Source organism: Sinocyclocheilus anshuiensis, unplaced genomic scaffold (assembly GCF_001515605.1).
Source record: "Sinocyclocheilus anshuiensis isolate Anshui unplaced genomic scaffold, SAMN03320099.WGS_v1.1 scaffold2044, whole genome shotgun sequence".
NCBI lineage: Eukaryota > Metazoa > Chordata > Actinopteri > Cypriniformes > Cyprinidae > Sinocyclocheilus > Sinocyclocheilus anshuiensis.
Window position 1 is genome coordinate 98,900 of NW_015557212.1, and position 17,699 is coordinate 116,598.

General features: G+C 36.5%; 2 protein-coding genes across 4 annotated transcripts in view; both read left to right on the forward strand.

Annotated features, from left to right (window-relative positions):
* The first annotated feature begins 266 nt into the window (after positions 1-266).
* On the forward strand, positions 267-3,681 carry LOC107678980 (fez family zinc finger protein 1-like). The gene is made up of 4 exons (XM_016474378.1): positions 267-1,022; positions 1,102-1,236; positions 1,974-2,106; positions 3,418-3,681. Exons 1-4 carry the CDS (start codon positions 267-269, stop codon positions 3,669-3,671), a joined length of 1,278 nt encoding a protein of 425 aa, XP_016329864.1. The 3' UTR covers positions 3,672-3,681.
* A 1,921-nt stretch (positions 3,682-5,602) lies between these two features.
* LOC107678990 (alpha-aminoadipic semialdehyde synthase, mitochondrial-like) overlaps positions 5,603-17,699 on the forward strand; it is a 20,939-nt gene continuing 8,842 nt past the window's right edge. Inside the window, exons 1-13 of one of the 3 annotated variants that reach the window (XM_016474389.1) lie at positions 5,603-5,952; positions 7,116-7,357; positions 9,509-9,685; positions 9,844-9,928; positions 10,141-10,208; positions 10,397-10,543; positions 10,693-10,771; positions 10,881-11,008; positions 11,977-12,128; positions 12,223-12,345; positions 13,404-13,515; positions 13,708-13,767; positions 15,025-15,092. In XM_016474389.1, the coding sequence (XP_016329875.1) occupies positions 7,118-7,357; positions 9,509-9,685; positions 9,844-9,928; positions 10,141-10,208; positions 10,397-10,543; positions 10,693-10,771; positions 10,881-11,008; positions 11,977-12,128; positions 12,223-12,345; positions 13,404-13,515; positions 13,708-13,767; positions 15,025-15,092 (1,439 nt within the window). In that variant the 5' untranslated portion in view covers positions 5,603-5,952; positions 7,116-7,117. The remainder of the gene's footprint in view (positions 5,953-7,115; positions 7,358-9,508; positions 9,686-9,843; positions 9,929-10,140; positions 10,209-10,396; positions 10,544-10,692; positions 10,772-10,880; positions 11,009-11,976; positions 12,129-12,222; positions 12,346-13,403; positions 13,516-13,707; positions 13,768-15,024; positions 15,093-17,699) is intronic. The other 2 variants (XM_016474390.1, XM_016474391.1) reach the window with 2 other exon arrangements.

The window sequence follows — 17,699 nt, forward strand, 5'->3', positions numbered from 1 at the left end:
TAGTGATTGATATAACTAAATCGAGCATCTGGGCTGCTTTACGCGTCTTTGATGTGCGCGCGTGGTGAGCCCTGAGTTGCGCTATTGACAAAACACTCTTTATTGAGCTATCCGGGGCGGACATAAGTGCTGATTGTCCGCAATTGACAAGCAGCGGAGCAGCCAGGGGGCCTTGGCGCTTGATGATGTCTTTTCTTGCGGGTCACTGAGAGGAATCAAACTTATCTACAAAGGGAGGACGCAGGTACAGGTGCTGCGCTCAAGTCATGGACGGCGCGCTGTACCACTCAGCGGGAATATTCGGCGCCCCTTCGGCTTCGACGGGAGCAAGCATGATGGCGAGCTCCAAACCTCTCGCTTTTTCGATCGAAAGGATTATGGCCAGGACGCCCGAGCCTAAGTCGATACCGTTCCCCAACTTGCTCCACGCTCCCGCGGGGAAAGCGGAGCCCAAGCAGTCTCCCGCGCCGCTGCACTGCATGATCCCCCTCATGCCGCTCGCCTGCGAGCCGCCTCATAAACTTCACGTCAATGGATTAGACCACCCTGACGCGTTTTCCTACAACGCGAGCGAGCTGCTGAGCATCGGCTTGAATTACAAGAACGAGCAGCCAGACGCGACGCCATCGGCCATAGGACAGTACAAACTCTTCCGGCCGCGCGTCGTCAACCAGGCGTCGTTCCACGCCATGGGCGCCGCCGTCTGTTACCTGAACTGCGGGGAAAGCGCGTGTGCGCCTCACGCGGGTTTGGTGAACCTGCACCCCATGGCGTCGTACCTCCTCAACGCACCGCTGCACGCGCGCCAGAAGAGCCTGTTCTCCTCGGAGAAGAGCAAACCAGACAAGTGTGCTCCTCCCGGCGCGTCTTTTAAGGAGCTTTCTCACTCTCACCTGCACCATTACATGAAGGAGAGCGCGCACATCTTGTCGGAGAAGCTGTTCAAGAACTCCGCGGCCAAATTAAACAGCGGCTCTCCTCAGACCAAACCAAAGGTGTTCACCTGTGAAGTTTGTGGCAAGGTGAGACGAGCGAGATCGATCTTCTGTTTAAGCACAGATTGCATCCTGCACTTTTTATAACGCGATTTGCAATTTTCAGGTGTTCAACGCGCACTATAATTTAACGCGTCACATGCCGGTTCACACGGGCGCCAGACCGTTCGTCTGCAAAGTGTGCGGCAAAGGATTCAGACAAGCGAGCACTCTGTGCCGCCATAAAATCATCCACACTCAGGTAATCAGGATTTTACAAATAACTATTGAAATCATATTACTGCTGCTGGTGTAATATCTCAAATCAATTTATTAACCTACACTGAAAAAGCTGTGTAGAAACTATTGTCATTTGCTGATACATTTGTTACAAAGAAACGGCAAGTAACACAAATGTGAAATTTCGAAGTAGAAAAAAAACTGAAATGGTATTTTCTTGTAAAACGTAACCTGCTCTAGTAATATTTGTTTCATTTAGGCCTACATCTTTGAAAAATCTTTTTTTACAGTGTACTACTATTTTATTGGTAAATATAGTCCTATATATATAGCCTAATAAACGCATTAATTGTGCTTATTTGTTTTAATACAAAGAAAAGAAGAAATTATAAATCAGAATTTATAAATGTCTGTTTTATGCAATGTTCAAGTAGGCCTAAAAAAATAGAATAAACCCATGGAATAAAAGCATGCTTATATATTTTCTTTGTCTGTATTAAAAGATTTATTTCTTAAGACGTTTTTGGATTTTTATTCATGACGAGATAATGGTTTAAGTTTTAAAAAATCTATAAAGGTTAAAATAATTATACAGCCTAACGGAAAATTTTGCGATCCCTATTTATCTCATTTTCAGTAATAATAATAATATATAATTTCAGACTCACTTCCGTTTATCAGTATTCCGTTTATTTTCAGTGAATAATAACTTTAGCTTTATTGTGTGTGTGATAACGTTTCTTCTCCATTTGTTTGCAGGAAAAACCGCATAAATGCAACCAATGTGGCAAAGCTTTCAACCGAAGTTCAACTCTCAACACTCACACACGAATTCACGCGGGATACAAACCCTTCATTTGTGAATTCTGCGGCAAAGGATTCCATCAGAAAGGTAGCTGTTCTAAAAGGGATTTTATAGTTTATATTCATCGTGTAACACTATAGATAGATAGATAGATAGATAGATAGATAGATAGATAGATAGATGATAGATAGATAGATAGATAGATAGATAAATAACTATTTAAATCATATAACTGCTGCCGGTGTATCTCAAATCTATTTATTAACCTACACTTGAAACAATTTTCATTTGCTGGTAAATTTCACAATTATCCTACAAAGAAGCATTGAATTAAATGTGAAATTTCGAAGTAGAAAAAAAATGAAATGGCATTTTCTTGAAAAACAGCCTACTCTAGTAGCTGTTTTATTTACATCTTTGAAAAATCAGTGTACTACTAATTTGCCATTTCTGTTATATTTTATGGGTAAATAGTCCTATATGTAATCAATTGTTTTTTTTTGTTTAAATAAAAAGAACATTATAATTCAGAATTTGTCAATCTCTGTATTATGCAATTTTCAAGTAAAAAAAACTTAGAATCAAATCATGGAATAAAAGGGGGCATTTTATATTTTCTCTCTCTCTCTCTCTCTATTAGAAGATTTATTTCTTAAGACGTTTTTGGATTTTTTAAATTTTTTTAATGAGATAATGGTTTAAGTTCAAAATAATCTGTTGGCTAAATGTCAAAATAATGATATAATAACGGAAAAATTAGCAACCTCTATTAATAATAATAATTATTATTATTATTAAGAATAATAATACAAATAATTATCAACAACAATAAAAAAAAAAATAATAATGAAATATAATTTCGGACTCATTTCCGTTTATCAGCGTATTGTAGTTGTAATGAACCAGTTTATCACAATATCATAGAAATATCTCGTAAAAGTAAAATAGCCTATTTTTCAGCCTTTAGCTTTATTGTGTGTGATAACGTTTCTTCTCCATTTGTTTGCAGGAAAAACCGCATAAATGCAACCAATGTGGCAAAGCTTTCAACCGAAGTTCAACTCTCAACACTCACACACGAATTCACGCGGGATACAAACCCTTCATTTGTGAATTCTGCGGCAAAGGATTCCATCAGAAAGGTAGCTGTTCTAAAAGGGATTTTATAGTTTATATTCATCGTGATATATGATAGATAGATAGATGATAGATAGATGATAGATAGATATATGATAGATAGATAGATAGATAGATGATAGATAGATAGATAGATAGATAGACAGATAGATAGATAGATAGATAGATAGATAGATAGATAGATAGATAGATAGATATTATTTTTTGTGGCATGTTTTTTGGGATTTGCTTCTCACATTTGTTTGTTTTTTTTATTTCAAGGAAACTACAAAAACCACAAACTGACCCACAGCGGAGAAAAACAGTTCAAGTGCAATATCTGCAACAAAGCCTTCCACCAGGTGTACAACCTCACATTTCACATGCACACGCACAACGACAAGAAGCCTTTCACCTGTCCGACATGCGGCAAGGGTTTCTGCAGGAACTTTGATCTTAAGAAACACATTAGGAAACTGCACGACATTTCCCCAGGACCCCGCTCACCATCGACCCCCACTGCGAACCTGCAGTGAAACTCCTCTGCGTCCCGGGGGAAAATGCTCCGAGAAAAAAGAATCTAATCGCGCATGCAACGTTTTATTTTTTTTATGTATTTTGATTATTATTTGTATCATTTTGAGCGACCGTCATCTTTGTTGAAGCTCGTCTGTGAATGGTAGATTATTACATGATTCTTTTTACTCTCAGGGTAACGACAGTCTTATTTATTTGAAACTGTACTGTTGTCATTAACTTAAAGAGAGTAATCGAAACCCGTTTATGGAACATTAATTCTCGTGACCGCTGTGTATTTTAAACCCCATTTTATATGTTTATTATTTATACAGTTCTTTGTATTAGCTATACTGTTTGCCAACTGTAAACGTTTTGTTAAATCAATGTGAATATATATGCAAGGCTTGTTGTAAATTTCCAATGACATTTGATCTGTCAAAAAGATTATAAAACATATGATAAAGGGGGAAGGGAATCAAAATAAATAAAACATATCTTATGCTATATATTTTGTTCTTTGTGAATACAAGCAGACTGCGTTTTTTAAGACGCATGTTATAAAGAAGACTCATGGAAATAATAGATCATATCTGAGAGATCGAGACTGTATAAATATGCCAAGGAAGAGTTTCAGCGTCCTTTCTTTCTTGTCGAGCAATAGGCTCTATGCAATGACGGTTAGCCTATTTCATATTTCAGTTTAACTAAATAAAATGTAAATGCCATAATCAGTATCATAATTCTAGTGCTCTTTTCTGGCACTAATAGAATTGCAGAAATCAGTAGGCTATCTGTAAATATACTGTGCGCACATTATGAAGAGAAAGGCCCCCTCTGGTGGACGAAACTAAAAAGGGAAATATTTAGTATTTAGGGATATATACTGTATATAGTATCTATAACCGGTAAATTTATATTTCCTGTATGGGAAAGAGGCCACTGCAATTATAATGGTACTAAACAGGTGCCGAGACTATTTTCCCAAAAAGTTGCCAAAGCTCAGCGGTAATTGGTCAGATTTAAAAAGGTTGCTTGTACAACTATTTTATATTTAATGTATTGATATGTTTTTTTTAAAAGAGCTTGTATTAGTGGTTTGTATTTGGATTTATTGGAATATAGATGCCAGTGATTTGGTTGAAATCGTTAATAAATAGATCTCGAGGCATTGTGGTAATGGGGTGGGGCCATAAACTACTTCAGCACCACAAGACTGAACAGCTCCCAATATTATATTATCTAAATATTCTCTAAATGCCCCAAAAAATATCCCTATTATGCCTGACGTGAGCGACTTGCAAGGCAACACGGTATTGATACTCATCTTTGTATTCTTCTTTTCCAAGTTTATGCAAAAATGGAACACATTCAAATTCAATTCAACCTTTTTGTAAATTTGTGTAAAACTTCAGTTTCTATTATTCTATTATTACTATTATTCTGGGGTTTTATACAGTAAGACAACTTAAGGAATGCTCCCATCCCCAAAAAAAATAATTTATGCAGTATGCATTTATTTGCATACTGAATTTTGATTTGTCTTTCTGTCATAAACCTATTTCTATTTCCTACATCTATACTCGGTGTCGTGTTATATTTTGATTCTCGTTCACAGCCGACAGAAAACGACTGTAAAAATTGTATTTACATTTACACCAAACAAAGGTATAACACTTTAAGAATATTAGGGAAACTGATTTGTTGGTATTTGCTCCCTGGCCAATCTATTTAACACGAAAAGTCTGTTGTGGTTTTAATAATAACATCGCAAGATATTTTTATGAATTTGAAGAACAAAGAAACAAACAAAACTGAAAGAACAGATTTTACCTCATCGCTCCTTGCGCCACAGTATTTGTAGGAGCGCGCGAAAGGGGCGGGGCCTGTTTCCTCACGCTACTCACTCATAAAGCTGCGACGCGACGTCAAGGGCATGCGACGAGGCAGATCCGCGTTCTGAGTCGGGATTGGTGGGAGCTAATCCTGGGCTCAGATTGCTTCACTGAAGTGGAGACGCATTCCAGGCAGAAACAAGTATCTGTGCTGTAATCTATACCGCATGGATAGGTCTGGTTAGCGCCACATTATTTGACTGAAGTCTTGAGACAGGTCAATTCAGTGACGTTATTCTTCCGCCATTCACGTTTACGCGACACATTCACGCATAAAATTATTTTATATATTTTTTTAGGTTTTATTATATATAAACCTCCTGTGCATTTCATACTACGTTAATGTGATTATTCAGCCGGTGCCACGTTGTAGGTGCTAGGAAACTGCTTAAATATAAAGGTACAGGTATGTATCAGAAAAACTCGGCATGCAGTCAGTCACTTGTTGCTGTTAAACAGCAGATAGTCAACCATACAGGGCTGTTTCTCAGTAACAGGTTTTGAGGCAAATGTCAGCGTGTTTATTTCTCACAGTGGTTTTCTTTGTTGGTTTCAAACTAAAGGACCTTTTTAACTGAAAAGTTCGTAGTACTTTTCATAAATATCACGTTGGGGTAAGTTGACATATGTGCTTTATATGCTTTTGGTTTCATTAAATCGTTTATGTTGTTTAAATAGCCTTCTAATTTATTTTAAATAACTATTTCTTTTTAATAACATATTTTAAATGCATATATTTTGGATATATCCTAAAATGGTATTCTTCTCAAAGTAAGCTCCCATTGTGACAGTTTAGTGTGACAACATGCCCCATTGGCTAATAACAGTGGACATGTTCAAGTTCTGCTTTTTATTTAATTATTACTTTTTTAGACTTACAGTTCAGTGTCTAACTCTAAAAAGGTCATACTGTACTTTAAAAAATATCCTCCCTCTGAGAAATATTCACTCAAGTAAAAAGTGTGACAACTAGCCCCGGGTTATATACATGCATGTTCTGTGCAGTAGTACTAACATTAAAATGATCCATTGTTTTACTGACGGCTTAGTGTGCAATGCATTACAGTAATTTTTTCCTAAAGATTGCAAACCACATTCCAGGTGCTGTCAGTTTACTGCAGTTTTTATGTGATCATATGACATATGCTACTCTTTGAACTGAAGTTTTAAAGGAGCAACATTACAGCATTTACAGAAATGGTGCATTAGTTGTTGCTAATTAATCAGCAGGACGTGATTGAGCGAAGTTATTATTGAACTGTATTTTTATTTAATACGTTTTATAATTAAACATTTATATTAAAATTTATTTTAATGTTATGTCATATATTAAGATTAGTTTATTTATTTAAAGTTTATTTATTTATTTAATTTCACTTCATACTTAAAAAAAAAAAAAAAAAAAAAAAACTGACTTGACTTGGTTCAAATGCAGTTCTCTCTTTTGCAAACCATAGACTGGGTTTCTGGGATCACTTTTCTGTACTTCTATCACTCTCAGCATTCCTCAAGTGTGATTTTCAGATGTGTGTAGTCATTGTAACCTGTGTGTTTTGGAAACTGGTCCAGTCATGCTGCGTCTCATCAGGAGCCAGGGCCGAGGGTTTAGGGGCTGTGTGTGCTGTCAGCGGAGGTTTCAGCATCACCATCATCACCATCAGAATCACAAGAGTGTCATAGCCATCCGCCGCGAGGATGTCAACGTGTGGGAGAGACGCGCGCCTCTGGCACCACGACACGTCAGGGAGATCACAGCAGCTGGGCATAAGGTGCTCGTCCAGCCCTCCAACAGACGGGCCATCCACGACAGAGTGAGTGACTGAATTATTTTCTGTATGTGGAGTAGTTAGCAGTATTTTACAGGTCATTTTTGTATTGCATATTATTAGTTGTTGGTGGGATGCATTAAAGGGGACATGACACAGTTTCACCAACTCAAGTTAATCTTGAGTACCTGTAGAGTAGTATTGCATCCTTCATATCTCCAAATAGTCTTTAATTTTATCATATTCATAAAAGAAAGATACAGTTTTTTACGATTCTCTCTGAAAACAGCCGAGCTTGTGGAGGTGCACTGTGGGAGGAGCTAAAGAGTCACGAGCTCTTGAGCGCCGATTGCCAACAAAATGCAGAAATTTGATGCAGTTTCTTTTACCTTCTGCAGTTCTGAATCATGACGGGGATCTTTTATCGCTTGGACTGCTCCATCTTTCAGTATCAAACGATGTGCAAATCCAGCGTTGAACTGGGCCTTGTTTATAAAACATTTGTCACCGAAATGACGGGAACTAACAAACACTTGTGAAACTCCATTGCTGCCACGGAAAAACAAACTGCATCCACTGTTCATGTAACGCTGGGTTCTTTGGGAAGCTGAACAAGGTTATCTTTCCCTCACAACCAAAAACACACTTCTTTGGAGACATTCTTCTCGAGCAAGTCCTGTGCAGTGCTGTCGACGATGTAAATGACCATCGTTAGCTAACTATGCTTTTGGGAAATGCACCCCTGGTTGACGTGTGCACGTGCTCTTTCGGGAGATATGACCATACAAGGAATTCCACCCTTCATGACGTCATGAAGGACCATGCTTGGAAAAAAAAAAACTTTCCGAAACATATAAGAACCCGGAAGGAGTGTAGTTGGCACAGTAATCGTTTTCTGAAACTTTGGCCATGTTTAGCATGAGAATCCAACACTTTAACCGTGTAAATAGCTCAGAATGCATGAAATAGCATTAGACCCCCACTTTAAATTGATTAAAAGTGGAAGTAAGAACATTTATATCTTTCAAAAGAGTTCTACTTCAAATAAATGCTGTTCTTTTGAACTTTCTGTTAATAATAAATGTTTCTTGAGCAGCAAATCAGCATATTAGAATGATTTCTGAAGGATCATGTGACACTGAAAACTGGAGTAATGTTGCTGAAAATTCAGCTTTGATATCACAGGAATAAATTACAATTTCAGTTATATTCAAATAGAAGATTTTAAAATATTGTTTTGACAGTTTTTTTTTTTTTTATCAAATAAATGTAGCCTTGGTGAGCATGCCTGTGATAGTTTTTTCAAAAACATAAAAAAATTGTTAACAACCCCAAACTTTAATGTTTTTATAATACATATCTTTAATTAATATTAGTGCTCTTAAACAATTAATCGCGATTAATCGCATCCAAAATAAAAGTTTTTGTTTACATAATATATGTGAGTGTACTGTGTATATTTATTATGTATATATAAATACACACACATGCATGTATATATTTAAGAAAAATATGTTATGTTTATATATTAAATATATTTATATATGATTTTTTTTTTTTACTTTATTTAGTTGACAGGGACATTGTACATTAATAAAACATTCCTGTAAATGTACCAGAATTAGCCAAAGGCTATTTTACATCCGTACATATAATTTATATGAATATAAATATACACATGTAAATACATGTAAATATTTTCTAAATATATGCTGTATGTGTGTGTCTTTATATATTCATAATAAATAAACACAGTACACATACACATATTATGTAAACAAAAATTGTATTTTGGATGCGATTAATCGTTTGACGGCACTAATGAATATACATATTTTAATTTGAAATAATTTGTCATATATCTTGTAGTTCTTCAGTGTTGTTGTGAATATATAAATCATATTTTTCATTGTCAGTGTCACAATTTACCAAATGAATGCATTGATCTGTGTTGCTTATTTAATAAACGAAATCCTGCGATTAAATAATTGATAAATAAAAACAAATGGTAAACTAAAATGTAATCAGTAATCAAAGGAAGTTGCAACCATCCCCATTCTGCTTTGATACATTTCTTTGTTTGTTCCCCCACTTTTTGGGGCTCTTAATGTGTCTTTTCCCACTTGATATTTCTGGTAGTTGCATGAATGAAAATCCTATCCGACTGAGTAGAATTGAGACTGTTTCTGTTTTCAGTACTATGAAAAAGCAGGCGCTATTATCCAGGAGGACATCTCAGAGGTGTCTCTCATCATCGGTGTGAAAAGGCCCCCGGAGGAAAAGGTGTACCCCCACAAGACCTATGCCTTCTTCTCTCACACAATTAAAGCACAAGAGGCAAACATGGGGCTCCTAGATGACCTTCTTAAAAAGGTGAAAGTCTCTTTGTAGAATCACATGGTCAAGGACAGTGTTTACACTGAAAGCCAACTGCAATACTCTCTCTAGCGTCACATGTATTTGGAAATATTTATTCAGGACAAACAGCTTTCACAAGATACTTGTGTGTCAAAATATCCTTCCCTTTTTAGGAAGTTCGACTCATTGATTATGAAAAACTGGTGGACCCCAATGGCTACAGAATTGTAGCATTTGGGCAGTGGGCTGGTGTTGCTGGTATGGGACCTTTTTGATGGTGTCAACATAATGTATAATGAGTTAAAAAGATGTACAATTCTGAGATCATTTACTCACCCTCATGTAGTTCCAAATTTGTATGAAAACAAAATGAGATTTTCAAAAACATAAAAATATCTTTTGAATGGCAGTGCATGTCTTCAAATGGTTTCCCTGCTGTAATTTAAACATGTTGTCTGTATTTTTCACAGGAATGATTAACATTTTACACGGTCTGGGTCTGCGTTTTCTTGCTCTTGGACACCACACCCCATTTATGGTATTTGTTTTTGAATTGCTCAACTAATATAATGTCTACTTTTGAATTGCCGCTTACACTATTATACGTGGTACTCAGTTATTGGTTCTTTATTATTTAGTAAATTATTTGGTGCATTTTCAGGATTTTTGATTTAGATTTAGAACTGCAATTTTTAGGTTTATGTTTTCATATTTGTCATTTGACAGCACATTGGTATGGCGCACAACTACAGAAATGTCAGCCAGGCCATCCAGGCAGTGAGGGATTGTGGGTATGAAATATCCTTAGGTCTGATGCCCAAGTCTATTGGACCTCTCACATTTGTGTTCACTGGCACCGGCAATGTGTCCAAGGTAAGTGTGCATTTATTGTTCCGTAAATTAGTTTATGAGATGCTCTAAGTGCCTCAAACATGTCAGTGTAGCACATGTTTACATTGAAAAACAGAGAAGCATGAGAAGGAATGCTTATTATTATAAAAATTAAAATGCATCTTCTCCAGGGCGCCCAAGACATTTTTAACGAGCTCCCCTGTGAGTACGTGGAGCCTCATGAGTTGAAAGAAGTCTCAGAGAGTGGAGGTACTTCTTGTATTTCCTGTTTTTTTTTATGGTTACACATAGGAGGAAGTGTATGCTGTGTATGTGTTTGCTGTGCATGCAAATTGACTCATACTAATCTGCTTTGCAGACATGACCAAAGTGTACGGCACAGTGATCAGCAGACACCACCACCTGATAAGAAAGAGCGACAGACTTTACGACCCCCTGGAGTACGAAAACCATCCTGAGCTTTATACGTCACACTTCAGGGAGACCGTAAGTAAATACCTGGTAGCTGATTGGTTTGGCTGCGACTTAAAGGAATAGTTCAGAACAGATTTGGAGAAATTTAGCATTACATCACTTGCTCAGCAATGAATCCTCTGCAGTGAATGGGTGCCGCCAGAATGAGAGTCCAAACAGCTGATAAAAACATCACAATAATCTACAAGTAATTCACACGACTCCAATCCATCAATTAATGTCTTGTGAAGCGGAAAAACCACGTTTGTGATAAACAAATTCATTAAAATGTTTTTACCTTTAACCCCTTAACTGTTGATTCCAGCAAAGATATGAGTCATCTATCCAATATTGCTTTCTCCAGTGAAAAAGTAATTTCATCTGAATCAGTAGTGAAATATGCAGAAAACAAAGCACCGTTTATAAGTGAAAATAGTCCAAAACAGTTCTAAACAAATGTCAGTTTCATGTGTGTGGACAACAGAGGATGGACGTTTTCACTGGAGGAAGTGTTATTATGGATTAAGTGACGGTTTAAAGTTAAAATCCTTTGATGAATTTGTTTCTTACAAACTTGCAGCTTTTCTCTTCACAAGATGTTAATTGATGGACTGGAGTGGTATGGATTACTGAGATGTTTTTATTAGCTGTTTGGACTCTCATTCTGACGGCACCCATTCAATGCAGAGGATCCATTGGTGAGCAAGTGAGGAAGTTTCTCCAAATCTGTTACGATGAGGAAACAAACTTATCTGCATCTTGGCAAGGCATGAGAGTGAGTACATTTTCAGCAAATCTTCATTTCTAGGTGAACTATTCCTTTAAGGTGAGGTCGCATTTACCTCCATCACAGGCAAAATCCAGTTGTTTAATTGGAAGTCCACTTGGTCTGGAATTTCCCCATACACATTTTGCAAAATTTCACTGAAATGTGACTGCGTATTTTATTGAATGCAGTGTCTGAAAAGCAAATGTGACTGAAATGCATTGTTTTTGCACAGGTGGCCCCTTACACAACCTGCCTGATAAACGGCATATACTGGGACCCTCACACACCCAGACTGCTGCGGCGACTGGACGCCCAACGACTGATTAGACCCATTATACCTGCATCATCATCACCTGATCACGGCTGCCCTGCACTTCCCCACAAGTGAGCTTCTACTCTATCATAAAAGCTGACCCTTATAAAGTCATATGATAGTTTTGTTTGAGAAAACGACGATCTGATCCTCTGTGAATTTCAGATTTTTGGCCATTTGCGACATCTCTGCGGACACAGGCGGCTCCATTGAGTTCATGACTGAGTGCACCACTATTGAGAAGCCCTTCTGCATGTATGATGCCAACCAGCATATTGACCATGACAGGTGTGGCACTACTTCCTCCAACTGCATAAACCCCCTGACACTGAATATTAAACTTCAGCACAAAGCTTGGTCTGGAGGATGGTGAAACAAGCTAGAAGTCCCAAAGACTTACCTGAGTTATGTCTAGAGACTAGAATATCATGCATACTTAAGGAAAAAATGGTTTTAAACCATACCAGATTAGGGTTCTTCAGTTTGTAACTGTAGCAGAACCATTTTTGGTGTGAAATAGAACCCTTTTTATGAGGTTCCATAAAGAACCATGCTTTGGCAGTGCTTTATACAATGTTCATGGTGTTATAACGTTTTAAATAATAGTTTATTTATTATTATTATTATTATTATTATTATTAATATAATAATTTTGAATATAATATTTTATATTATTTATTAATATTATGTTATGGTTTTTTTTCTCCTTTGTGTCCCTGGTCTTATATTACTTGTCTTATAAAATTATTATTTACAATTAGGTACTTTTATTTTTAGTGGAGAAAAGTAGCAAAGTATCCTCAAATAAAGAGCTGGTCCCACTTACATGTTCTGTTCATATTCTAAAACAAAAAAAGGACAGAATTGGTAGGAAACCAGTTACACTTTAAATGTTTTAAACCAAACTTTTAAAACTATTTTTGAAGTTAATAGTTGTAGATATTTGAAGGATATCAAGTACCTGTTGAGGATGTGTTGACAGCCTGTGTAGTTGTATGGCTGGACTCCAGAAATCAGTAATGAGGTGGCATTGAAAGAATTTCTACAGTTTTAGATTTAAAACAAAACAAGGAATAAAGCAGGAATAAAGTTCTGGGAATCTGTTCTCTAACACAAAGAGCCATTTCAGCATAAAAGGACAATATGGTTCTCAATAGAAGTATTACTTTGTGGAAAGAGCCTTTAAAGAACCAATCTTTTATGAACCAATCCCCCATCAACACTGTAGAAACACTTAGCAATGCACTAAAATCGACTCAGAACACCATAGCAATGCCCTGGTAACATTCATGTTCTTTATAAAATGTCGTTTTTAAAATGATTTGAAATCTGATTTGTCTGTGCAGTGTCGAAGGTAATGGCATTCTCATGTGCTCCATCGATAACCTACCCGCCCAGCTGCCCATTGAGGCGACCGAGTATTTTGGGGACCGGCTGTTCCCTTACATCTGGGAGATGGTAAGATATGATACAAGGTGGTGAGTAATGAACCAGCAGCATAAGATGCTTTGCTCTGGAGAGGAGTGCTTTGAACACTGGTATGATTATGATTGAGAGACTTTTTTTGTTTCTTGGCTGGTTGAATTTAATGTGATGGATACTGCTGTTGATGAGTTGAGCAGATTTGTAATGGTAGCCTTTGTCCCACAGCTCCCATCAGACGCCACCAGACCGCTAGAGGAAGAGGACTTCTCTCCACAAGTCAGAGATGTGAGTGTATTAAGAGGGTGTTTTTACAACTTTTTTTTTTTTTTTTTTTTTTGGAGAAATTCTTCCTCTATGCTGCGTTCGTGTGCGGTCGTGCACTTCTGCACAAAATGCTGCACAGAAGGCAGACTCAGAAATGTGTGGAAAAACTTGAATCAGAGCTAAATGGGCGGCATTTCAACTGGAGCCCATCCACACATCCATTGATTGTCAGTATGGAACTAAAGCTGAGAAATCTGAAATACACATTTCTGTTTACTTTGAGGTAAGGGCCGTGGCTTAGATCAGTGCAGAGATTGAAAATTCATAGCAGCACTGAATGGAATTGCAAAAATAGTGAATTTCTCCACACATATACACTGTTCAAAAGTTTGGGGTCTGTAAGATTTTTGTAGTGTTTTTGAAAGAAGTCTCACCAAGGCTGCATTTATTTGATCAAAAACACTGTAAAAACAGTAATATTGTGAATTATTATTATTGCAATTTTTAAATAACTGTTTTCGGTTTTAATATATTTTCAATTGTAATTTATTCCTGTGATGTAATTTCTCATTATCATCAATGTTAATATTTTTGTGGAAACATTGATGCATTTTTTTTCAGTATTCTTTGATAAATAGAAAATTGAATAGAACAAGATTTTTTTGGAATAGAAATCTTTTATAACATTATAAATGTCTTTACTGTCACTTTTTATCAATTTAATGCATCTATGCTAAATAAGTGTTAATTTCTTTAAAAAAATCTTAATGACCCCAAACTTTTGAAACGGTACAGAGGCCATTGTAATTGTGTTATCTCAAGAAAATTAGGCAGAGAAATACAATAAATATATTTAGTAATTGTGTAGAAAAAAAGGAGGGTTTACAAAAAAATGGCTTGATAATGAAATGAACTCTTTGCATTGCATACATTTTTAAAATGTACTTTTAAATGCGTGTTTATTGCGATATTACTTCAGGACAACCATAAAAAGTAATTTGTAATTCTACTTGAATTCAGATTCAAATACTATTCTGTTTGCTTCATTGATTCAAATTCAAAAGTGAATTGAATGTGAATGTAAAAATCTCAGTTCAGTTCTGAATGGTGCATAACCTTACACCATATTCATGTGGCTTGGTATTTCAGGTTCCAGTTACTTCATACCATGATGCATATCTAAATGCAATACCATGGTACTTTTTTGTTAGCGTGATCTATTTGGTGCACATTGCAGTAGTATTATTTGTATTACATGCATTGTTTTCCTCAATCTAGGCTGTAATTACCTCCAATGGGAAGTTGACGCCTAAGTTTGAATACATCCAGAAACTTCGAGAAAGGAGGTAAGGGTTAATTTTTTTTATTTCCATGAAGTTAATTCAATCACGTGTTCAAATCCCGTGTTACAATAGCTCTTTAAGGCATCGAGTGTGTTTTGTCCAATTGGACACTAGCCGTGATGTGTTTTATGAGGCACAGAAGTCCTTTTAACATTGCTCTGGATGATATGCTTACACACTGAGGATGGCGGGCTCATTCTGAAGATTTCTTCAAAGGTTGAAAGAGGTAAAAACATTGCCATATCCCAGAGCTCAACAGCCTGTAGCCTTGATATGCTCTTATCGCTATAGATCAAACTGCTTTAAGTTACACCTGAATGTAGACACTGCTTATATGCGAAAGATAAGAATGCAGGGCTGATATAGACCCCCATTCCTCTTGAAAATGTCAGAAACTACACACATATTGGTGCTTTTGGATGATGATGATGTAAATGTTTCTGTATTATTTGAGACTAATTTGTAAAGTCCTAATGAAACCGGTGTGAAACAAAGCCTGTTTAGCTCAGTTTTGTGAGGCTAATGAATTTCCCAGGCTGAGTTTGAAACATTAAACCTTAGTAAGTTCATACACCGCAAACGTAAAGAGAAAACAAGTTGCTGACCGTGTTTGTTTTGTTCAGACACAGGTTGTGTGCCTCCTTCTGCACTGCCTTAACACCTTGCTTGGCTAGAGCACACGTTCGCTGAGTGCGTTCTCTCATGGGTAGACAATCTTACTCTCTCACCGCAGCCACAGTCTCTCCCACTCGCTCTTTTTCTTGGGATTTTTTGCATGCCAGAAAAGGAAATCAATGCACCAGTTCTTTTTTAGTTTAAGTTCAATTATTCTCCAAGGTAAGCTTCTTTTTCACGAGCCAAATCATTGCCATTAATTGATTATATCACGTTTTTGAATCATTTTCATTAAATGGAATAGCTCATTCCTTTCATTTTTTTTTCTTATTCAAGATGTAATCAAAGCTTCCTATGCTTTCCGCAGTCAACACGTCTTACACAAAACACTCTCTTTTGTGCTGTCTCGGTCTCATTCAGTGGTGAAGAACCAGGTTGACAAAACGTTACACTGAATTTGCAAGTCTGTTTGTATCCATTGTGGTCTATACTTAATGGAGCCGCCCACAAGGCAACATTGACCTCCATTTAATCAATGGAAAGCATTAAAGACCCATTGACTTGTTTTGATTTACTTGTTCTTGTCCTGAATGAAAACCATCTAAGAGAGCCATTGCTTTTGATAAAAGGTCATCTGATTACGAGATATATAGTGCAATATAGACAAAATTATTATGTATTATTAATTAGTTTTGGTTTTTATTTTATATGTTATAGGAATATTAAAATGGAATAATAGCATTTAAAAAAGAATGAATTATAACTAAATTATTAATATTATATTGTATTGTACTGTATAATACATATATTATTAATATAAATAACAAAATATTTAAATTAAAAATTATAATTTCATTTCTTGTTTTTTTAAATGTTATTACATTTTAGTGTTATTCTTATATACACACACACACACATACACATTGCAGTCATGCACTACATGTTTTGCCATTGTGTCATGCTATTTTCTTAAGCATCTTAGGCCACTGGCTTTGTGATTTTAAGAGGGCATGTCAATTGTAAAAACATGTCTCGAGACTCCTGTGATCGCTTCTGTCTCAACCTGCTTATTTGGCAAGTCTATATTTCAACTAATTAGTTCTCTAGTCTTTCGAGCAACCAACAGATTTTAAAAATATATAGTTTTGCACATTCATGTGATAAATTGTCTTTTATCATTTTGCTGTTGCTGCTGATTTATAAAAGCCGAAAGCCACTGGAGGCAGTGCCATTTTTAATGGTTTAGGGGTTTCATGCTCCTAAACACCATTTAACTGTGGTAAAAATGACTGTAAGGCCAAGCAACACCTTCCTATTTGATATGAAAGTGTGCCATATTATGAACTAATGCACCTAATTATGAGAGCTTTTAAAAGTAGCACTAAATAGCAGTAAAACCCTGATCTAAAACACATGTTTAGTGGTTGTTATGAATGTCTAGTTTAATGGTATTTTGGGAAAGGCATGCAGGTGGTTGGGGGTTAAGTGTTACATTTTTGCTCATGTGCCGCATCAGATCCAATTAGGCTGAACGACGGGGGTGCTTGGATCACATGTGTCTCCCAGGGGACTTGCGGAGCAAAACGTTGATTTTATCAGCCCTCTTAAACTGCTTTGATTATATTCTGAATGGAGAACTGGCTGATCTAGAAGTAGATCTATATGTTTTCCTTTAGTTTTTTTAGGCACCCTCTCTGCTCCTGAAGTGCCATTGTCCATTTCTGGTTTTTGGTGGTTTACTCTTGTCATAAAATGAAAAATTAATCTTTGATGTATTATGTTGATGTTTTAAATGTTCTTGATTTCATATCCTGGACAATCCTACAAGATCTTCCCATGTTCTTTTGTGGGTTTTGCATCCCTTTCAATCGGTTTAAGATCACTATCCAGCAGGATATGTTTTGTGATTTCACAGATTGCTTGGCCAGTGAGAGGGTGTGTGTGTGTGTGTGTGTGTGTATGTGTGTGTGTCTGTGTGTGTGTGTGTGTGTGTGT

Bases quoted from the DNA above. Each gene is read 5' to 3' on its own strand.
- LOC107678980 (XM_016474378.1), top strand. From the start codon at position 267: ATGGACGGCGCGCTGTACCACTCAGCGGGAATATTCGGCGCCCCTTCG. The intron at 1,023-1,101 runs GTGAGACGAGCG...TGCAATTTTCAG, and splicing joins CCTGTGAAGTTTGTGGCAAG to GTGTTCAACGCGCACTATAA. The intron at 2,107-3,417 runs GTAGCTGTTCTA...TTTTATTTCAAG, and splicing joins CAAAGGATTCCATCAGAAAG to GAAACTACAAAAACCACAAA.